We start from the raw sequence: 22,962 nt of genomic DNA on the forward strand, positions 1-22,962 counted from the left end.
TCGCTGGCTTTTAAAGCAGACCAAGCAGGCCAGCAGCACGGTTCGATTCCCATACCAGCCTCCCCTGACAGGCGCCGGAATGTGGCGACTAGGGGCTTTTCACAGTAACTTCATTGAAGCCTACTCGTGACAATAAGCGATTTTCATTTCATTTTCATTTAGTGTGAGCCAATTCACCTTCTCCACACATTGTTGGATTGTGGGGGCGAGGTCAAAGCAGACACGGGGAGAATGTGCAAACTCCGTACAGACAGTGACCCGGGAGCGAACCTGGGACCTCGGCGCCGTGAGGCAGCAGCGCTAACCACCGTGCTCACAAAGGGTACAATTCTGAAGGCGGGGTGCAGAACCATAGTGACCGTGGGGCGACTCATGAGCAGCCCGCAGAAAATCATGGGGCTTGAAAGTTTGTGTCGACTCTTCACCCTTGCGCCAGAGGGCAGTATTACACCGAGCAGTGAGAGACAGCGACACCCAGCGGCCTGGATGAGGAACCGCAGCAGTCAGCCCCCCCCCCCTTAGCCCCGCCCCGGTTGCCATGAGGAGGGAAGATGGCGGCGGCTGTGTGAGGCGGCGTGTGTGCGGAGCTGAGCGGCGAATATCGGAGCGGGTGAAGGGGAAAGCCAGGGCAGCTCGGGCCGGCTGAACAGCACCGGGAGGAGGCAGCCATGCAGCACGACGACGTGAGTGCGGGGCTCCAGGGGCCTGCGAGCCTGGGGGGAGGGATTGGGGGGAGGGGGTCAGATGGAGGCCCGTGGACAGCCCAAATAGACTTTCTTCACCAAACCCATGGCAGGAAATCACAGCACACTTCAGAGTTTACCTAATGTGGAAATGAGATGAGTTTCTTGAAGTACAGTGTGTGGCACCCTGAGGTGGCCTCACTCCTTTTTCAGGCAGCACCCGTCTCTCCCCCCACCCGGGACAGAGGATGATCTGCTGCCACCCCACTGGGCTGGAAGATGGCTGCTCAAAGCCCTGTCCACAGTGGGTTCTCAAAGGGTTGGGGAAGGCGGGCTGTTTGGAGGAGTGGGGGCACCCTGCCACCTGGCCCCCAGCTCCCTCAGCCTAACCCCTGTGTGTTGGCCACGAGGCCCCTCGATATGCTCGGCTGATGCCACCCTGATCGCGCCCTCTCAGAAGCCAGGCACTCACATGAGCTTTGACAAGGAGTCGTCGAAACTCGCAAAGTTAACTCCGTTTTCGCTCTCTCTCTCTCTCTCCACACAGATGCTGTCAGATCTGCTGAGATTGTCCACCCTTTTCTGATTTTTGTTTCAGATTCCAGCATCCACAGTGATTAGCTTTTCCTGTCATAGTTATAACCTTTATTAGTCTCATAAGTAGGCTTACATCAACACTGCAATGAAGTGACTGTGAAACCCCCCCAGTCGCCACATTTCGGCGACTGTTCGGGTACACTGAGGGAGAATTCAGAATGTCCAATTCATCTAACAAGCACATCTTTTGGGATTTGTGGGAGAGAACCGGAGCGCCCTTAGAAACCCACACAGACACAGGGAGAATGTGAAGACTCCACACAGACAGTGACCCAAGCCAAACCTGGGACCCTGGTGCTGTGAAGCAACAGTGGCAACCACTGTGCTACCATGCCGCCCATGTTCCTGTGGGTATGCTTTGCCCTCTTTGGGAATGTTTACTACATTTGGAATTACAGCTTAGATTTGCAATTTTACATAGTTTCCAACCCGTCACGATATGATGGTGTTCGGGCCAGAGATAATTACCTTTCCCATTGTGGCTTTAATGCATTCCTGGAGTTCTGTGAGTGTCTGGGTTACTGTATAGTTTTGCACACATTACTGGAAGGATGTGATCACCCGAGAGGGGTACAGAGCAGACTTGCAGGGACATTGCCAGAATTGTAGCTATAAGGTACAATTGGGTATTGTGTTGTTGTTTTCTCTGGAGCAGAGGACAGATTCAATTCTTCCATCAGGCGGGAGATACAGAAGTCTGAGAACATGCACGAACAGATTCAAAAACCGCTTCTTCCCTGCTGTTACCAGACTTCTAAACGACCCTCTTATGGACTGACCTCATTAACACTATACCCCTGTATGCTTCATCCGATGCCAGTGCTTATGCAGTTACATTGTGTACCTTGTGTTTTCCTATTATGTATTTTCTTTTATTTCCTTTTCATTTCATGTACTGAATAATCTGTTGAGCCGCTCGCAGAAAAATACTTTTCACTGTACCTCGGTACAGTAGACAAATCCAATCCAAGCCAATGGAGTGTGTTAATCAAGAGAAACTGAGATAGAGGAACCTAAATTTGTTGGCACAGTGAGCAACAACCATTAAAACGAATTGGTGGAATGATTAGTGGTGCTGAGAAACTTTTCCACACTGGGGGAACTCACTACCTGAAAGGGGTAGTCAAGGCAGAAATCCCATCTCATTTAAACAGCACATGGAGGTGCATTTGAAGTGCTGTAATTAGCAGGGTGACCTACCAAGAGCTGGAAGGTGACATTGGGCTGGTCACTTTTTCAGCTGGTGCAGACACAGTGGTCTCCATCTGAGCATTAAATTTCCCCTCTCAGGATTTTTACCCTTGGTGGTCGTGAAATGGCCAAATCCCGATCTGATTATCCTTTGCCAAGACTTGGGGAACTGCAGTGCACCGGTAGATTATGTTTGAAGTTCAGCGGATATCAAGTCTTCAAGCAGTCGGAATTTCCAAAAGTAAAGCAAACCCGGAGTGCTCCACGTTGCTGTACAAAAGAGGGCAGCGGTTCCTCAACGCCCAGTGTGAGTGGCATTACAATTCCATTTCACAGAAAGCAGTTTCACCTCGCATAATAACTAGAATAATTTTATCGGACCAAGTTTTTCTATTTGCAGTGATGGTCTGCCTGCAGTTTCTGCTAAATGCACTTGCATTTCAGTTTGTAGTCATCTTGTTGATCAGAGTGGAATTGAATTGGATTTGGTCTTTTCCCTCCAGGTGCTTTGGGATGTCATCGGAAACAAACAGTTTTGTTCCTACAAAGTGAAGTAAGTAAAAATTCCCAAAAAATAAACCATGGCTGAAGTGCGTGACTTCTTCCCTTTGGGAGTTTGCATTTGTAATAGCAGGAATTGACATCTGATCTTGAGTGTGGAGTGGTCTGTAGTTCCCCATTCCCATTGTGTCACACTGAAATACCGCGATTCCCCCTGCCAGCGCCAAGGGAAAAGCATCTTTCTTATGATCACTGGACTGGTTTCACACAGCTCACTTGCTCCGCTCTGTGGGAGGTTTGTTAACCAGGGTGGGAGATGTGGAAGGGGAGAAACCTGCAGCGCAGAAAGCCATTCAGCCCATCATGCTAGTTTCAGGCTCTTTGAAAGAGCAGTTGTTTTGTGACCCACACCACTCTGTTACCTTCATTGTCTAGGAGCTGCCCAACTCCCCTTTTAAATTATTTACGGAAGCAGCTTCCACCGCCTTGATAAGTAAAACATTCCAAATCCCAACAAGCCGAGTGAAAATAATTCTCCTCCTCTCCCTCTGCATCCTTTGCCACTGATATTAAATAAATGGCCTCTCTGTGTATTGCTTCGCTCCTCGGAAGGAGCAGACTTGTATCTGCTTGATCGAAACCCCGCATGTCAAAGAGGTCAATACTTGAAATGAAATGAAAATCGCTTATTGTCACAAGCAGGCTTCAAATGAAGTTACTGTGAAAAGCCCCTAGTCGCCACATTCCGGCGCCTGTTCGGGGAGGCTAGTACGGGAATTGAACCGTGCTGCTGGCCTGCCTTGGTTTGCTTTCAAAGCCAGCGATTTAGCCCTGTGCTAAACCAGCCCCAGGCCTTATTCCAAAGAATAGTCAAAGTTCTTCCAAACCCTCCTCCCAACTGAAGATCCTCCTGTCTGTTGACATCCTGGTAACCCTTGTCCTAAGGCCTTGCCCATAATTCTCCATAGATCACCACCGGAGGTTTATCCAGTGATATATAAAGTTCTATCATGGTTAGCTTATCAACCTTGCATGCTGCCTTTATGATGTGTGCATCTGGGCACCCAAATTCACCCCATATCTACACTTTTCCAAATTGTGACATTACACAGACAAGAAAGTCGAGGGTTATGGGCAGGAGTAGGTCACAGACAGGAAAGTGAAGTTGAGTCCACAACTCGATCAGTTGTGATCTAATAGAATGGCAGAGCAGCCTCACCGAGCCAGATGGCCTGCTCCTGCTTCGTAATCCTATGTTCTGTATTTATTTTCTGGTTTTATTTTCGTACGTCCAAAGTGCATCATTTCATGCTTGACGCTGTTGGAATTCATCTACTGTGCTTCTGCCCTTCCTGTTTCTGAGTTCCTCTGTTTGCCATTATTAGCTCTTCTTCTAAGTTACAGATCACCTGCAAACATTATAATGCTGCTCCCGTCACCTGAGTCCACGCCCAGTAAATGGAAAGAGCAATCGGCCCAAAATGCGTCACCTTGAGGAACACTTGCAAACCATCTCTCAGTCTGAAACATATCCATGCACCTACATAATACACCAGATGTAGATTCCTTGCTTTACAGAGCTGGATATTGTCTGTTTTTATAATGGGATCCTGCTCTCCTATTGTGCTGAGTTTTCCTGTATCATTGCCAGCTAATTCTCTGACGTATTTGACAGCTCTATTTTAAGAAAAAATAAATGTCGCACACTTCATGCATCTTTTAATGTTGGTTCTCTTTTGTTTTTCACCTTTGCAGGACTAAAACGCAGAACTTCTGTCGCAATGAGTACAATATCACAGGCCTTTGCAACAGGTCCTCATGTCCGCTGGCCAACAGTCAATATGCAACCGTCAGGGAGGAGAAAGGTAAGCAATCTGTTCTCTATCTGAAATTATCTTTCCACCCTCACATTGCAAACTTTAAGCCGTACTTCTGCTGGTTCACCCATGTGTGAGTGTGTGATTGAAGTAGAGACTTTGAAGAACATTTAGATAGGTGGTTAAACGTGAGGGAGAGAGGACCTTTGAGGAGTTGGGTTAGAATGACTGCACATGAACGATGTGGGATGGTTGGTCAGAATGGCTGGTTTCCTTTATCAAATGTCTACTTATTTATGTTTAATGGTTATACGTTTGCTAAATAACACTTCTACTCAACACATATGAATGTATGCAACCTATTGTACCATCTGTATTTGCCAGGATAAACACTCATAATTGCTTCATACCGTCAGATGATGCAGGGGATTTTGCTCATCAAGCATGTGAATTTTTATAAGGAGGTCTCTGGGCTTGATTTCTCCTGCCTCCTCTTACTGCGATGATGGTGGGTCTGCCTGTCACAGGTTCCCCGTACGCTAAAGTTGCCATTTTGCATTGTGCAGGTCAGTGTTTCCTGTACATGAAGACAATTGAACGAGCTGCGTTTCCATCTCGATTGTGGGAGAGGGTAAGCACAGACTGAATGATTTGCTATTTTAGCTGGCAGTCCTCGTACTCGGTAATTAGTGCCTGGAAACAACGTCAGTTGGAAGGTCGTAAATTGGAACCGATTTTCCAATGGGGACAATGGTATGAATGGAGGATTTGTTCCTGAACTAAGAGCGGAAATCACTCGTGAGGCAGCGGGGGTGTCAAAAACTCTCAACCGTTGCCCTGTCAAGTCACTGAGGTGCCTGTTGATGTATATGGGGGGATATGATGAAGCCATCGATCACTGTCTGTACAACCTTGAATTTCCGCAAGTGAACATATATTAAATCTATAAATGCGTGAAAATCGCGATGGTGACGGCAAATAAATTGAACAGAATAAATCATTCATGTCCAACCTAATAAAGACGGTTCGACCTGTCCAGTCATATAGATGAGCAGCACAAAGTCACTGAATGTGCTAGGTGGCATTGTAAAGTCGAAACCGAAGTTGAAAAGGGGGTGTCAAATAAACGTTGCAAGCACTGTTCGTTGTAAATATTGTAAAGTCGAGGATGCCTGTAATTTCTGAGATATTCCTTCTCTTTGATGAGGGTTAATTGGTTGTTCGTAATAACCCAAGCGATATCTGGTGGAATATGTTCCTTACTGATTATATGTGATCCCGGAGGCACTGAATCTCTTTTGTGGTTCGTCATCATGACCACACTTTCAGATTACTTAACACCCTGAGTCCTGTGTTGCAGGAGTAACATAGCAAATAATTCGCACATGTGGCGAGCTAAAGGAATAAAGTAGACAAGGAATAGCACATGTGAGAAACATTTGGAGTAACACAAATTGGCAGGGTGGAGGGGGGAATGCATATTTGACATTAAGAGAAATGGTACTTGGGAACAGTCAACGAGATCATAAGGAACGACATGAATGGCGTGTAAGCAAATAGCACGTGTGAGGCACATTAGACGTAGCATTTGTGAACCGTGATGGATTCATGAGGTACACGTGGGTGCAGTTCCTGCTGCAGAAACTTAAAATAAACCGTCAGGTGATCCCTGGTGGCAGCTGCACCTCCAACCTCCAGTTTTGCCTTTTGCATTGGTTGGTGTTTTGCTGCTGGAATTTGTACTCCTTTATCTGTTTAAAGAGTAACTTTCTGTTCTTGCCCTTAAATTCAAGGTCGTTCAGCTCAGTATCATCCTTTCTAAATATTTTGCAGGTAAAGTTGAGTAAGAATTATGAGAAAGCTCTCGAGCAGATTGATGAGAATCTCATCTACTGGCCCCGGTTCATCAGGCACAAGTGCAAGCAGCGCTTCACAAAGATCACCCAGTATCTCATCCGCATCCGCAAGCTTACCCTGAAGAGACAGTAAGTTTGTTCTGCAGTGTTCAGCCAGGTTTGGTCTTTGTTCAATTGGAGCCAATGACAAACCGCTCATCTCGGGCGTGGGCTCTCATTTTGGAGGCGGGTAGTGCGGAGGCGATGATCACCCGAGATTAAAGGACCATCTTCATCAGTGAGAATCCAGGGGTGATGATTGGAGGTGGAAATATAACTGTGGGGGACCTGGCCTACTCTCTTCAGCTCTGTCTTGCCTCATGACCACCGGTGTTACCCAGTGAACCTGCTTATTTTCCAGCGCTCAAGGCTGCAAAAATCCAAAAGGGGCTCCTCTGGTTTGTGATGGGAGGGTCGGACGACATTTAAATTCTGAAACAAAATTGGATGTCTCCCACAGAGGCAAAAGCCTTTAGCTGAGCACAACCACATTGCTTACGCAGCGCTGCTAACCGCAGACCCGACAGTGGTCCGAACCTGGACCTTTTCCAAAATAACCCCCTTGAATAAAAGCAAAGACACAACTTGCTCCTGATGCCTCAGTCACTCATATTGGCCATGTTGGGTGGTTAAAGCCCTACTATGCTGTGTAGCGCTTGGGATTGGGTAGCTTCCCCTTTCTCAGGCTAACTTTGTTGTGTTTTCTTTTAGGAGGAAGCTGGTACCTTTGAGCAAGAAGGTTGAACGGAGAGAGAGCCGCAGAGAGGTAAACGGCTGTTGCACTTCCATGTGATTTGACTGACCTGACAGTGAATGAACGTGCATTGGCGTGTTCCCTTTAGTGACAGTGACTTGTTGATGAGAGAGATTTTGATGCCATTTTAGGGAGTTTTATGGCACCTTTCAGAGACTCCATCATCCTTCTCAACGTGAAAATAACAGTGTTCCGTTGGCTGTCTGAGTTACTGGAAGCCCTGTGAAGTATATTGGATACCATCTTATTTCGGCAGACACAACTCGACACTGAATTATCTCACAGGAGGAGTCTGTTCAGCCCATCCATGTCTGTGTTCCCTCTTTGAAAGACATTCCAGTTGGTCCCATTTACTTGTTTCTGGTAGCCCTCCAGTTTTTTTCCCCTTAAAATATTTATCCAATTTATTTTTGAAAGTTACTGTTGAGTAGGTTTCTAACCACCCTTTCAGGCAGTGCATTCCAAATCATTCCAACATGCTGCGTAAATAAGTTTCTCCTCACCTCCCCTCTGTCTGTCAGACTGGTTCCTCATCTTTCTGACACTGACAGTCTCTCTCTATCATGGTTTTGAATACCCCAATTAAATCTCACCTTAACCTACTGTGCGCTGAGCAGAGCAATCCCAACTTTTCTGGTCTCCAAGTAGCGCAAGTACCTCATTCTTGCTACCATCCAGGTAGATCTCCGCACCCTCTCCCAGCCTTGACATCCTCGTGAGGTCGGAATTGAGTGACAGGAGCAAGCAGGATCGGTGGAGATTCCAATGGGATGGATTTGGTTAACATAGAACATTACAGCGCAGTACAGGCCCTTCGGCCCTCAATGTTGCGCCGTCCTGTGAAACCCCTCTAAAGTCCCTCTACACTATTCCCTTATCGATAGAATATAGATTGGTTGGGGCGGGTTATTCCTGAGCTAGGGGCGGGGAGGCTGCAATGTGGCAGAGTCTGACTGTTGTATCTTTACAGGAAAAAGCTCTGATCGCGGCTCAGCTGGATAATGCCATTGAGAAGGAACTGCTGGAGCGACTGAAGCAGGGGACGGTGAGTTGCTGACCTTCATGGGCTTGGATTTGAGCTCACATTGAGATCATGTGTAACTGTTGAGGGTGGCACACGAATCATCCTCACACTGTGTATGATGGAATGGCCATGATTGACAAACCAGTTGGATGGTGGTTGCCTTATGCTGCGGAATGGTCTGCTTCGGCGGGCACATGTTTTATGGGGGGTGAAATTGTAACCCCACTAATGGATGTATTAGTAAGTCAGTCCCACGGGCAGAGAGAGAGGCGAGTTAAAGTGCGGGTTTAGAGGTTGCTGTTGTCACCAAAGCTGGACCCCTGGGGAATGTCTGATCAATTAGTAATGCCTTCCTTTCCTCTCCCGTCAGTATGAAGACATCTACAACTTCCCCATTCATGCTTTCGACAAAGCGCTGGAGCAGCAGGATGAAGAGAGCGAGACAGATTCCTCGGAAGAAGAGGATGAGGTAAGTGCCGACAGAGGTCGGAAGGAAAACAAAACCGACCCTGCTTGTCATTGATTCTGATGAAATTTGAATGCTGATTGGTTGGACTGTGCCTGGTTTCCTTGGTCCTGCTTCCGTGAACCTAAGTTGTTTTGGGCAGAGTTGTCCAGTGTTTCGGCTCACTGGAAGTCCAAATGTGGACAAATCAAAAAATCAGTAACAGACATCACTCTCGGGCCTATAATCTCAGTACTCAAATTAGCATGTTTGTGCCGATTAACTTTTTAATCCTTTTGTTGATGAGCAGTAAATACGGGGATTTTTTGATGTTTGTGTATCCTTTATTTCCTTGGTCACTGCTCATCTGTTAAATGTTGGGTGATGGAGGAAATTCTAGAGTTGACACCGTGGAAACATCAGCAATGTTACTGAGGATAGAGAAGCTGACCTCGTCAGATTGACTAATCTGGGTGAGCTGCACAGATCCCAGTCAGTGGACAGCAGTCCCAAAAGGGCACGTTACAGCAACAGGCAGACACCATCCTTGCTCCATTCAGGATGTCCGTCTGGAGGGGCGGGGGGTTGGAAGGGTCTGAATGGAGGGTGGGGTCAGGAGGAAGGTTCTGGGTGGAGAGCAGGGGAAGATCTTGCAGGTGGGTGGAGGACAGTCTGGTTGGAGAAGGGGTGGGGATGGTGGAGGGACATGGGTTGGGGCGGGGTCTGCGATATTTCATTAAGTCGCCGTGTGCAGCAGTTGCTCCGGCAAAGTGGCTAACTTGGACAGAAAGTTCGAAGGTACTCTGAGATGTGTTAAATTTGATGAAACTCACGCCAGAATTCCAGATTTTGATGAGCTTTGCACTGAATGATGCTGTTCACTACATGTTAATTGCGTTCACATGTGATATCCATGAGGCATTTTCTACCAAAGTTTTTTAAAAAATAAATTTAGATTACCCAATTATTTTTTCTATTAAGGGGCAATTTAGAGTGGCCAATCCACCTACACTGCACATTTTTGGGTTGTGGGGGCGAAACCCACGCAGACACGGGGAGAATGTGCAAACTCCACACGGACAGTGAGCCAGAGCCGGGATCGAACCTGGGACCTCAGCGCCGTGAGGCGGTTGTGCTAACCACTAGGCCACCGTGCTGCCCATTTTCTACCAAAGTTAATGCCAGCAGCCGAAAGAATGTTGCCACCACTGCATGAGGACCAGTCAGTGATTTCTGTTGGACGCTGCTCCAGTACAGCATGTCCTCCAGACCTTTCAAATTAACTATGTAGGGAATGTGTTGAAGTTACTGACAGTCTCAAAAGAAACTGGATATTGCTCTTCTGTTCTGTAATATTTCTCTCTCTCTCTCTCTCTCAGCAGGATGTTGGCCAAGTGGAATATGTGGAGGGTGACGAAATAGATGAGAGTGACCTGAGTGACTTTGAGGTATTTGGCTCAATGATGTCTCAATTCTTCTCCATTTGGGGGAGGGAAGGGAATATATTGCTGGGATGTTGGTGGTGGTGGGGGGGGGGTAGGTTGGCAAGGAATGGGAAGGCTCCAATGAATTCCCGAGTCACTCGGTCAGTGAATGCGTTAAGTGTTGAATGTTGTCAGCCATCCCGGGTGAGGTATTTCGTGATGTGTCTTGTAGCCAATTGACCGTGGAGATTCTTATTCCAACTATCTGTTCGAATTGCCTCCAGCTGCCAACCTGCAAGCCTGTTATCTGACGCAGCAAATCCACTTTCCCTGTTAGGTTTATCTGTCATGAAAAACGTCTTCAGAAAGAAACGGTTCTGTTCTTGACCTGTGTAATGCACTGTCCAGGGGTCCGTGCTCAATGTGAAATTGGTCACGGTGTTAAGAACTGCCCTTTGGTGTTAAATTTGAATGTGATTAGTTCGGTGTCCCTGCCAGCTGGCACCTGTGAGGTTTAGATGAAGCTTGGCCTTTCCTGCCTCAGCTTACTTGCATTCACGACTTCAGTTGACACCTGAGAAGCAACCACGTGGATGTGGTGCAGAGCTGTTCTTGGAAATGTATCGCAGTGGGTCTTCAAGGGAAAAGGGGTAGGAGGTGAGGTGTGAGATGAAAACAAACTGGGAAGCATTTGAGAAGCCTCCTTGCCCACATCTTCTCTTCCCCCCCCCCCCCGCCCCCAAACTGGGATATCTGCAGGAGTGCATGATGTACTATTGTCAAGTTGCTGCTACCAGCTGACTGAAACTTTTTTTTCTCACACACCCGCAGGCCATGGACAAACTGGAGGTGGACAGTGAGGAGGAACAGGAGCATTCCAGCATCACTGAGGAGCTGGAGAAAGAAACCTCTACATCCAAGGGAAAAACACCAGTCAAGGGCCTTGCCCGGAAGAAGCGACCTTTTGTGGAAATCGAATATGAACAGGAGACAGAGCCATCCGCCAAAGCAAGCAGTACGTGACAGCTCTGATTGAAGCATTGCTCAAACTGTACTGAAGGTGAGGATTGGACGCAAACTCCATTCTTAAGATCATGTTGAGGAAAGGAGCTTTCACAGTCTCCACAATGAGCAAAACATCTTTGCAGCTGCCACATATCATGGCTTTGACTGAGGAATGCGAGAACCATGTTAGACATTGTTACAGTGTGAATTGTGGCTTTTCCATTAGCCTTCATCAGCCCCATTTTATATGACGATGAATAAAGGATGTGTGACTGAACTGTGCACACAGTTTTAGAAAAGTCTTGGAGTAATTATCTGCTCATGCCCCAGTCAAAATCTCTCCACACTAAACTGCTGTGCCAGTGAACTGGCATCCTTCACTATCTCAACCTGTTGGAAAGGTCAGAGGCTCGAGCCAGCAGCTGCCGAAACCCAGACCCAAAATGACTGTGTGGTGCAGTCATCATGTATGTCTCTCCTGCAGTTAAATAGATGAGCAAAACACTGAGCAAATTACACCAGTCTTGAATGTTCCTTTAAAGTGGTTCCCCAGTGGATCAGTGAGTAAATGCTGATACGAGCAGATTAGAATGTCCCAGGTTGGGGATGTGCTGTACCTGTGCTGAGTGGAGGAACTGGTGGGGGGTTAGGAGGTGGGTGGAGTGGCGGTGGTAGTTAATTACACGAGGGGTAGCATTGGGCTCTCACATTTCCTCTCTCTGATGTTTCCAACAGGTTGAGATAGTAAAGGATGCCTGTCGGACTGTACCCCACTAAGAAATTACCACTGCCCAGGAGGTGCACGACTGGGAACAGGGAACTTCTCTATCGTTAGCATTCAGGCCAATGGTCAGGCTCTCCTGGGTCAGATGAGGTAGTTAGATTCAAGCCCCAATTCCCATTTTTCTGTTTAAATGTGTGACCTCAGCCCTCTGTAACATCCTGCATCCTTGCCCTTTGAAACAGTGTATAGAATTGTTTCCGCGGACCCTGCCATTTATCTGGAAGACAGCGCTCCCTCAGTACTGTATTAGAGTTAACCTGGACTGTGCTCTCGTCTCTGGAGTGGAATGATCCACCACCAGCTGACTTTGGCTCCAAGGGCTGGTACTAAGCCATGGATGATGCCAAACCAGCACCCACCTGACTGAACAAATAGGAATCAACATGTGTTACTGAGTTTATCCCCATGTCTGGGTCTAGCTTGCTAAGCTTATCCTGAATATTTCCAATGATGGTGGACTCGGGAGACTGTCAAGTTCTGCTCGTGTTTATTCAGGTTTTGTACAGTTAACAATTCTCAGTGACTGGTTACACATCTTGCTGCACCCTGTGCAGACAGTCCAGCACCGTTGCGTTCTCACAGCTCTGGCGCACTCCTTCCAGCAGAACCTAAAGAGCAACAACAAAAAACACAATAAAGTACGTCAGTCTCTTCTGCGGTTGGCTCTGTGTGTTTCAGAACAGGTATGTGTTGGAGAGTGGAGTTCACTGCCATTTCACAGCACTATTCACATAAGTAGCAGGGCGTGGGAACCTGCTCTCGGCTTCTTTTAAAACCTGCTCTGGTGAGATTTATTTTTTAAATAAATCTTTTTATTGGCATTTCCCATATTTATGAACAGTTGTGTATATATACACATCACATTTTTCTCACCCGCGCTAATTTCCTTTATTATACAGAGAGGTTTAGTTTGTCCTTCGTATTTCGTTGCCCTCTGGATCGGTCTATGGTCCCACCTCCTTTCCCGTTCTCTCTCTTAGTAAGGCCAAGCCCCATTTGATTTTCCTTCTTTGCGGTGTCTGTTTGGGAATTCTCGGGTTTTCTCTTTCTCCCCCCCCCCCCCCCCCCCCCCCACACACACACACACACACACACACACAAACGCCATGATTAGAATTTTGGAAAAAGGCCATGGGCTGATGATCGGAATGGATCTAAACAGGAAGAGGAACCTTGGCAGTACGTTCATTTTGATCGTCTGCACTCTGCTCGCCAGTGGAGTGGGCCCCGCCTTTGAAGGTCTCTTCTTACTTCCTCCACCAGGTTGGTCAGGTTCCACTTGTGGATCTGTGTCCAGTCTCTGGCTACCTGGATCCCCAGGTAGCGGAATCTGTTCTGGGCTGTTTTGAACGGGAGCCCCTCCAGCTCTCTCCCTCCCCCGTTTGGGTTCACTGGGAATGCCTCACTTTTGCCCAGTTTAAGTTTGTAGCAACTCTTTCAGTATTTGCAGTATTGCCTTCAGTCCCTCCTGTGGCTTCGAGACACAGAGGAGCAGGTCATCTGCATAGAGTGAGACTCGGTGCTCTCTGTCTCCTCTCCGGATTCCCTTCCAGCTTTTTGCGTCTCACAGGGCTATCGCCAGGGGTTCAATTGCTCATGATAGTCGTGATAGTTAATCTGTGACTTGGTTGTATGTGGGGATACTAGCTGGTGCTAAACCCCCCCCCCCCAGGTCTTCCTTTCTCTCTCGTTCCCTCCCACCACTCCCCTGGATCACCAGGCACCATCTTACTGTCACTTTGCGTTCACAGCAACGATTGAGCAGAATCAAGCAGTGGGTTGCATCCTGCAACAGCTCCTCCTTCACCCGCGGTGGCGTTGGGCTCTGGTCAGTTGCCATATCGTATATGAATTTGAGTAAGGACTTGAGTAACACCTCCAGCCTCATGGACATTCTGGTCAACAACAAAGAAAAGATTGTTTTAACAGTTGGAGTGATGTGCGCCAATCTGACAGATTCACCAGAGTTTGTGATACCTGGGCCACGCCTGTTGGATCATACTCTGGAACGCCTGAAGAACACAGAGCCGGGCTGCTTCCTCAGGTCCGTCATACACCTCCAGGTATCCAAGAATCACCCTCTGCAACCGCTTCAAGTGACGAACAACCAGAATACCAAGCCTGACAACACAAAGAAACACAAGGTTGAGTGATCTGTACCGTGGTGGTGTACTCTGTTGGAGGAAGAGGGTTTGGTGTTCTTGTGTGCGAGTCAGGTTGAGAGGTCTGCATAACATGAACTACTTGTCCTCATTTTCCTCATCCTCTCCTGAAAGCCTGACTCGCCCGCTGAGGCACGGTTCAATCAATGTGGACCTGTGTGGTCCACGTCCACTGTTGACAGATGTTCAATCACAAGAGGGTGTTAAGAGTTCAGCCCACATCCTGTCCTCACCCAGCATCCGACAACATACACTGCAGCAGAATCACTCAATAACAAGTAGGAACCCTGTCTGATTTCCACCATCCCTGCCTTCGCCCGAGAGCACAGACACTTCATTAGAGAGCCTAACACCAGTAAACACACAACCGATCCGGCACACACTGGGATAGAGAAGCTTCCTGGTGGCCTCCCCGGCTCAATACCATTACTGGGTGGTGCAGAGAACCACTGAGCAATGGTGAAGAGTTCTATGTGAGACAAGTCTGAGATGGCAGCAACTCGGGTGAGGCAACACAAGGACGAATGACACTGCTGTAAAAATGCAGCAGCTCTCACCTCTCAGTGAAGATGGGCAGATGCTTGGCATAAACCCGTCGCAGCGGGATCTTGTCTTCAACCTCCATGTGGGTAAGAATTAGGCAGAATACTTTGTCGTAGCGATTTGCTCGCTGTTGCCCTCGGGTGACGTGTGATTTCTCTAGAAGTGGGAGGAGGTCGAGCAGGCAGGACAGCACAGTCTGAAATAGAGCAGCAAGCAGCGGTTATGAGTTACATCAGGGGTCACGCCTTCTTCACTAACAATCTGGAACTGAGGATGTGGGAATAAAACAGAAAATAGTAAACACAGGAATTACAGAGCTGGTCAGGAGGCATTAATGGACAGAATCATAGAATTTACAGTGCAGAAGGAGGCTGTTCGGCCTATCGAGTCTGCACCAGCCCTTGGAAAGAGCAATATACTTAAGCCCCACACCGCCGCCCTATTCCCATAACCCAGGAATCCCACCTAACCTTTTGGACACTTGGAGCAATTATTTTAATCACGGCCAATCCACCTAACCCGCACATCTTTGGACTGTGGAGGAAGTACCGGGAGAAAGTGCAAACGCCACGCAGTCACCCTGGGCTGGAATTGAACCTGGGTCACGAGTTGTGAGGCAGCAGTGCTGACCATTGTGCCACCCTCAGAGACAGTAAAAAACGGTGAACCGTTCAGTTCATTGAACTTTTGAGAGAACTGGTCTCCAGGATTACTCACGGCAGTGGGGGAGGGGAGGGGGCAGGCAATGACATCCTTTTGAAATGTGAATGTAAAGACTGTCAGTCAGGTGAAGGTACAGTTCAGAAGCTGACTGCCAGGACAGGCCTTGGGTTAAGAGGTTGGGTTGGTGACAAGTCCTGACTCGAATTCCTGCGACATTCAGCGAGCAGAGGACAAGAATGAGGCAGGATTATATAAATGCCTCAGTAAAATATTTTTCAAAAATAAGAATGAGGCAGGATCACTCTCTTCAATCTTTACTCGCCAACATGAATCAAATAACGGGGAAAATCATGAATGTGGACTGACAGTTCAGTCCTTACACCGTGCGGCTTGGCTCATGAATAGCACAACAGTTCAAATGCTGCTGTACTCAGGCGTCAATGGTCTGTCATGTGCAAAGGACCAGATATGAGGGAAGGTTTGAAAATTGAGAGCCTGTAATACAGCTGGCCTAAATTAAAAGAAAAATAAATTTAGAGTACCCAATTAATTTTTTTCAATTAAAGGGTAATTTGTCATTGGCCAATCCAACTACCCTGCACATCTTTGGGTTGTGGGGGCAAAACCCACGCAAATACGGGGAGAATGTGCAAACTCCACACGGACAGTGACCCAGAGCCGGGACTGAACCTGGGACCTCGGCGCCGTGAGGCAGCAGTGCTAACCACTGCGCCACCGTGCTGCCCTCTGCTGGCCTAAAATTAACATGGCTGATTCAGAAAACAGGTAACAAGTCCCCAAGAGGATTCCGAAGGAGCCACACCACTGACCTGAATGAGCGAGGGTTCTGGAGTGTATAAGTGATTGTAGAGAGCATGGTACACCACCTGTGCCCGGTTATACTGCAGCAGCTCTGCAGCAGGCTGAAAGGAGAGAACATGAAGCTGTCACACACCCGGAGACATTCAAGCCTAACCAATCCAGTGGACCAACACAGAACATTACTTTTAAGCAGGAGCCCAATTGGGCCCAACAATATCCTTTTCAACCGAGCCACCTTCTCATTGTCCTTAATTCCGAGCTCATTCTTACTGTCCACAAAAGCAACTACCTTTCCAAATGCCAGCGTTACATCTGTACACAATGCCATTTGGATCAATAGTTAATGCCTCATTGCAGAGGTGAAGGAATATTCTTTCAGTGCAGGAAAACTCAGATTTTTCCAGCATCTCAAACATGTCAAAGTGTTTCATATCCAATTAATTACTTTTGAAATTGTAATTGCTGTTGTCGGTTAACACAAGAGATAAATTTCATTCAGCAAACACTGAATAAGATGACATGGCAGGACACTACGAGAACTCCCTTTTCTTCATATTGTCCCGTGGAATCCCTTCCATCCACAGAAAACTCAGGAACATACTTTTGTCAGAAATACCTCAGCCAGACTTTGCCTCAGCAATTTGCTGTCGACTGGCCCCCAATGTGATTTCCCCACACTCCACCCCACCCCACCCCACCTCATAATCCCCACTCTCCGGCCTCCACGTACCACATTGTCAATGATGTGCTGGAGACACCTCACGCCCAGTATCTTATTCTCTGTCCTGTAGTCGTCTGAGAAGAGGAGGGATGGTGGCAGCACTACGTCCAGGTGCTCAGCCAGCCACGGCCTCCTCACCCTCTGCAGCAGCCACCGAAATACATGTTTTGTGGCTGGATTCAATTTCCACGTGTTTCTGTAGAAGTTTGCACACACAAATCAGTTACCGACACTCTGTTAACAATTGGAGGGAAAAATAACACAAAACAAAAGGAGTGCAGTGACACACTAACTCGTGAGAAAATCTAACAGCTGGAGGAGAGAGAGCTGTGTGTTCCTGCTGGGAGCTTGGGATAGATGATGAATTCTAGCTACAGCATTATAGAGACTCAACACAGCTCAGCACAGAATGACAGTGTAGAAACTGGCCGTGACGGAATGAATTATCTTTTTTTAAAAAAATAATTTTTATTCAAATTTTCACATTCACAAAAAAGAAAACAATAACAGAAAATTCTAAGAACAAAAAAAAACAGAACCCCCCCCCCCCCAATACAAAAGAGAAACAAATTAACGAATGGTTGCCATCTCCTGAAAAACCCCTGCACTGACCCCCTTAGGGCAAATTTCACCCCCTCCAATTTAATAAACCCCGCCATATCGTTGATCCTGGCCTCCACGCTTGGGGGCCTTGCATCCTTCCATTGAAGAAGAATCCTCCGCCGGGCTACTAGGGACACAAAGGCCAGAACACCGGCCTCTTTCGCCTCCTGCACTCCCGGCTCCACTGCAACCCCAAATATTGCGAGTCCCCAGCCTGGATTGACCCTGGATCCAACCAACCTCGATACCGTCCTTGCTACACCCTTCCAAAATTCCCCCAGCGCTGGGCATGCCCAGAACATGTTGACATGGTTTGCTGGGCTCCCTCAGCACCTAATACACCTGTCCTCGGTCCCAAAAAACCGGCTCATCCTTGTCCCGGTCATATGAGCCCTACGCAGTACCTTAAACTGTATGAGGCTAAGCCTCGCACACGAGGAGGAGCAGTTCACCCTTTCTAGGGCATCCGCCCACGTCCCCTCCTCAATCTCCTCACCCAGCTCCTCCTCCCATTTATCTTTCAGCTCCTCCACCGAGGCCTCGTCTACCTCCTGCATCACCTGGTACAGTTCCGAGATCTGGACCCCACAGCAGGGGGAACCCCGCCACCTGCCGCCTGACAAACGCCCTTACCTGCATGTACCTAAAGGTGTTTCCCCGGGGGGAGCCTGAACTTCCCTTCCAGCTCACCCAGGCTCGCAAACTTCCTGTCTATGAACAGGTCCCCCAGCCTCCTGACACCTGCCCTGTGCCAACTCAGGAACCCGCCATCAATTCTCCCCGGAACAAACTGGTGGTTCCCCCGTATCGGGGACCCCATCGAGGCCCCCACCGCCCCCCTGTGCCGCCTCCATTACCCCCAAATCTTGAGGGTAGCCGCCGCCACCGGGCTCATGGTATACCTCGTTGGAGGGAGCGGCAGCGGCGCCGTTGCAAGCGCTTCCAGGCTCGTACCCACACAGGATGCCATCTCCAGCCTCTTCCATGCCGCCCACTATGAATTATCTATTATTCGATCCCCCTCTTTCTTCCAATTTAGGTTAGTTACAATGTCTATCAAAGGGAGGAGACCACTTGGTGGAACAGCAGAAATGTCCCACAATTAAACACTGGTTCAGACTCACTTGTTCATTTGAGGTTTCATAAGATGCAGCACAGCTCCCAGAACTCCCCTGCCCTTCTCCTCCGTCCCACACAGGAGCTCTGTGACAGACTTGCATCCTGCTGCCTGCACTCCAGCTGCCAACAGCTCATCTGCAGCTAGCCGAGATGCTGCACTGGTCCATGCCTTCTCCTGGCAATGTGTTGCGCAGAAAATAACCAGATGTGGCAAAATGGCTCTCAGAACACAGTCTGGCGAAATCGTGGGGAGGTGAGACATTGCTTGCTCTGGCCTTGCTGATAGTTTACTGAGGAGAGGTTGAAATGTTTGGGCCACCCTGCAGGCTCTCTCTGGTATCGTGTTATATGCACTGTCAGGCAGCTCACCACTGTCAGTCTCACATAAGGGCAGTGCTGTATATTGAATCAGAGCAGCTGTCAGATCGACATACATTTGAACAATGTCCGACACATCATTTTGGCAGCAGCTGAGAAGCCAGAGAGGGTCACCCTGCAGGAACAAATCCCTTGCATCTTCCAAAACTGATCTGTTGTGCCTCATTAGTTTCTCATTTGACAAATCCCCCAGAATTTTCCTCAGGATGTGCTCGACTGTTGGGACTTGCTCCCTTCGATAACTATCCTCTTCCATTGACCTGCTTTTGCCTGCTAGGTGCAGGTTCCGAATGATTTCTGAAGGATCCTCCATGATATCTTTTCCTTGGTTTGGTCCACAATCAAAAATTCGCCTATGTCGCCTAGGAAAAAGACAAGTCATTTTTTTACATTCTAGTCAGTGTACCAAGCACCAGCAGAACACATACCAGCCCTCAAATGCTCAGGCAAATGTCTCAAATAAACGACTCAACATCTCTAAGAAACAAAGTAGACTATCAAAGTGCTTACGAGGGAGAAGTTAATTCTTGGGTCACTTCTGAGACCTCAAAGTGTACATCTGTGGTGGGGATCTTAAAACATAAACCACCTGATTTATTTTGATCCTGACTTTGCATAAACTTCAGAAAAAATAGTTTATTCCAACAGCAGAATTATTTTGTTGTGGTGACCTATTTATCCAAAACCCACTGGCGTATCACAGTGGCAGGAATGTAGGTTTGCAACTGGAGCCCTGTAAGGTTCGGTGCGTTGCGATAAGATGTCCTTTCTTAGAAATCTGGGGCACGCCCAAAGACTGGATCTGTGCACATTCCTGACCAGGTCAACACCCCCTTGAGAGTCAGGGGGGACAGGCAACAGGACAGTTGCAGACCCCAGGCCTGATCTGTCTAGAAAGACCCACGGCCTTTCTCAATGTTGCGTGCCAGGGGGTCTTCTCTGCAACACACCCCCCAACCCCCACCCCCTTCCAGGGGCAGAGAATCAGAGAAAGCTGCATTCAGCTCATGCTCCAAACATCTCTCAACATCCACCCCTCCAATCTCCGACATGCTGTCGACGTCTGTTGGGTGAATAACTTAAAATTAAGGAAATGTAGCTTCGATAAATAAAGTGACAGAACTAAATAAATAAACAAATGGACAGCAGGCTGCAGAATGGGAGGAGATGTGATGGAAGCTGCCCCTTGGACACACAGGGTTTGTTGTTGTGTCTGATTTCCCTCCCCCTGTGTTGCTGATGTCTCCGCTCCCATCTTGTCAGCAGCCGAGAGGCTGTGATCCCTCTGGCGGGGTAGCAGGGGCGCCTCAAGCTGGTGAGATCCCCCAGGCTTCACTGTGCGGCCCAGGCCCGGGGCCAGCTCCATCCAACCATCCCCCCTCCATCCCCTCCCCCCACCCCGCTCGCCGCAGCAGCAGCGCCTCTCGAGTCCATTGCAAATAAAACGCTCACCTCCCTCTCCGGCGCCGGCTTCCGGTCAGACAGACCTGAAAAAAAGCGCCATCAGCCAGAGAGAGTGTGGGAAAGAAAATCTCCCACCCGGACCGGATATCCCGGCGGACGCCGCCAATGCAGCGGGTGTCGCCGCCAACCCGGCTTGCGAAAATCCGCACCCCGCTTCTTTGGTTCCGACCCCTCCAACCTCAGCCTGGAGACCCTCACCGCCCTCACAGACACTGACACAACTTAAATTGAACAAGTCTCCCCACCCCCCCCCCCCATCACCACCAGCAGACACTTTCCTTTCAAGGGACACAAACTCAACATCTAAATTATGACAAATTATTTGTGAAACTGAAGGAGTTTGATCAATGGGGTTTGGAGGCCGTGGCGTGGTGGTATTATCGCTGGGCTAGTAATCTCAGACCCGGGGTAATGCTCTGGGGTCCTGAGTTCCAACCCCACCAGGGCGCATGGCGAAATCTGAATCCAATACAAATCTGGAATTAGAAGTCGAATGACTACACCATGAAACCATTGCCGATGGTCGCCAAAACCCATCTGGTTCACCGATGCTCTTCAGGGAAGGAAATCTGTCGTCCTAGCCCACTCTGGCCCACAGTCACTCCTGACCCACAGTCACTCCTGACCCACAGTCACTCCTGACCCACAGTCACTCCTGACCCACAGTCACTCCTGACGCACAGTCACTCCTGACCCACAGTCACTCCTGACCCACAGTCACTCCTGACCCACAGTCACTCCTGACCCACAGTCACTCCTCACCCACAGTCACTCCTGACGCACAGTCACTCCTCACCCACAGTCACTCCTCACCCACAGTCACTCCTGACCCACAGTCACTCCTCACCCACAGTCACTCCTCACCCACAGTCACTCCTCACCCACAGTCACTCCTCACCCACAGTCACTCCTGACCCACACTCACTCCTGACCCACAGTCACTCCTGACGCACAGTCACTCCTGACCCACAGTCACTCCTGACCCACAGTCACTCCTGACGCACAGTCACTCCTGACCCACAGTCACTCCTGACCCACAGTCACTCCTGACGCACAGTCACTCCTCACCCACAGTCACTCCTCACCCACAGTCACTCCTCACCCACAGTCACTCCTGACCCACAGTCACTCCTGACGCACAGTCACTCCTGACGCACAGTCACTCCTGACCCACAGTCACTCCTGACCCACAGTCACTCCTGACGCACAGTCACTCCTGCCCCACAGCAATGAGGACTCTTAACTGCCCCCCCCCCCTCTAAAATGGCCTAGCAAACCACTCAGTTTAAGGGCAATTAGGGATGGACAACAAATGCTGGACTAGTCGGTGACACCCACATCCCAAGAACAATTAAAAAAAAATTAAATCATAATATATTTTACAGTGTCTGCAATGCTCTCTTCACCCTTTGGTCTCACCTGGTTGTGGACGGCTTCGTGCTCTGGCAGGCAGCGTATGGCCTGTTCTACTCCAGGGTTATCTAGGTATGGGATAGATTCTTGGAGTCGCCCACAATGGGAGGCATTCATGCTGTTAAGTGAGGGGGCAAGATGGTTTGGTAATTTCTGATATTTGCAGTGATTTGTCATCACCAATTTTTAAATTTTCCATTGCAAGGCCCCCGTCAAGGCCACTGTCTATTGCCAATCCCAAGATGCCACTGAGAACAGACTGAGAGACAGAGGCAGCAGCAGAAGGGAGAACCAGAACAGAGCATGCATCAGAGTGCATGAATTGTAAAAAGTTAGTCTGCAGTGCAAAAAGGAAAGCGAACAGAATGTTATTGTTTATTGCGCGGGGAATTGCAAAAGTAGAGAGTTTCTGCTTCAGCTTTAATTTGGGAAGTTAAGGAAAGCTAATGCCTAACTAAGTGTCTAAGTAGGGAAGTTAAGGATGAAAGAAGAAAGGATGCACAATGCTGCAAAGATTTATGTTTGACCAGAAGATTAAGAAAGTTTTAAAAACCAGCAACGGTGAATTGGAAAAAAAAAAAGAGTGACCAATTAGAGATTGAGGAAAACTTGCAGGATATACAAGTACATAAAAAGGAAAAAAAAAGTAACCATAATAAGCATTGTTCCCTGTCAGGATGAGACTAGGAAATAAGAAATAAGCAAATCGAGACTTTGAACAGGCAATGAGGAGCCAGTACAGCACAGTAGGAGCCAGGCAACCGAAGAATAGTAGAAAATCAGGAGGTAATCGCTTCTGGGCCTTTTCGCTAAACTGAGCGTGAAGCCAGGTGTAATGCCTGGATCTGGCATGTCTCTCTTGTGTGGACCATGAATTGGATTCAATTTGAATTGGTTTTTAGAGCTGGATTTGGGAATTTGTCCCTGTAACTCTGATAAAGTGATAAAAAAAAG

At 48.3% G+C, this 22,962-nt stretch overlaps 2 protein-coding genes across 4 annotated transcripts; one reads left to right on the top strand and one right to left on the bottom strand.

The window, feature by feature from the left end:
- The first annotated feature begins 525 nt into the window (after nucleotides 1-525).
- On the top strand, nucleotides 526-11,635 carry mak16 (MAK16 homolog (S. cerevisiae)). 2 transcript variants are annotated; one of them, XM_038785236.1, is made up of 10 exons: nucleotides 526-683; nucleotides 2,975-3,024; nucleotides 4,728-4,837; nucleotides 5,356-5,420; nucleotides 6,623-6,774; nucleotides 7,396-7,450; nucleotides 8,409-8,483; nucleotides 8,833-8,931; nucleotides 10,287-10,355; nucleotides 11,163-11,635. In XM_038785236.1, the coding sequence occupies exons 1-10, from the start codon at nucleotides 669-671 to the stop codon at nucleotides 11,352-11,354; spliced, it is 882 nt and encodes a 293-aa protein (XP_038641164.1). In that variant the 5' UTR covers nucleotides 526-668; the 3' UTR covers nucleotides 11,355-11,635. The 2 variants fall into 2 exon arrangements, with proteins under 2 accessions (XP_038641164.1, XP_038641165.1); XM_038785237.1 differs by having other exon boundaries at nucleotides 10,290-10,355.
- Nucleotides 11,636-12,585: 950 nt separating this feature from the next.
- On the bottom strand, nucleotides 12,586-20,719 carry tti2 (TELO2 interacting protein 2). 2 transcript variants are annotated; one of them, XM_038785234.1, is made up of 8 exons: nucleotides 19,642-20,496; nucleotides 18,759-19,493; nucleotides 17,041-17,227; nucleotides 16,319-16,411; nucleotides 14,840-15,021; nucleotides 14,098-14,241; nucleotides 13,853-14,015; nucleotides 12,586-12,728 (listed from the first exon to the last, which is right to left on the bottom strand). In XM_038785234.1, the coding sequence occupies exons 1-8, from the start codon at nucleotides 19,746-19,748 to the stop codon at nucleotides 12,648-12,650; spliced, it is 1,692 nt and encodes a 563-aa protein (XP_038641162.1). In that variant the 5' UTR covers nucleotides 19,749-20,496; the 3' UTR covers nucleotides 12,586-12,647. The 2 variants fall into 2 exon arrangements, with proteins under 2 accessions (XP_038641162.1, XP_038641163.1); XM_038785235.1 differs by lacking the exon at nucleotides 19,642-20,496 and adding an exon at nucleotides 20,584-20,719 and having other exon boundaries at nucleotides 12,589-12,728.
- Nucleotides 20,720-22,962: the final 2,243 nt, after the last annotated feature.

This window comes from Scyliorhinus canicula, chromosome 26, assembly GCF_902713615.1.
Source record: "Scyliorhinus canicula chromosome 26, sScyCan1.1, whole genome shotgun sequence".
Classification (NCBI taxonomy): Eukaryota; Metazoa; Chordata; class Chondrichthyes; order Carcharhiniformes; family Scyliorhinidae; genus Scyliorhinus; species Scyliorhinus canicula.

Excerpts from the sequence above, each read along its gene's own strand:
- tti2 (XM_038785234.1), bottom strand. The coding sequence starts at position 19,748 with ATGCAAAGTCAGGATCAAAATAAATCAGGTGGTTTATGTTTTAAGATC. Across the intron at positions 16,412-17,040 it reads AGCACATCATTGACAATGTG|CCTGCTGCAGAGCTGCTGCA; the intron begins GTACGTGGAGGC and ends CTCTCCTTTCAG. Across the intron at positions 12,729-13,852 it reads GCTGTGAACGCAAAGTGACA|GTTCTGCTGGAAGGAGTGCG; the intron begins GTAAGATGGTGC and ends GTTGCTCTTTAG.
- mak16 (XM_038785236.1), top strand. Across the intron at positions 4,838-5,355 it reads AACCGTCAGGGAGGAGAAAG|GTCAGTGTTTCCTGTACATG; the intron begins GTAAGCAATCTG and ends TGCATTGTGCAG. Across the intron at positions 8,932-10,286 it reads CCTCGGAAGAAGAGGATGAG|CAGGATGTTGGCCAAGTGGA; the intron begins GTAAGTGCCGAC and ends TCTCTCTCTCAG.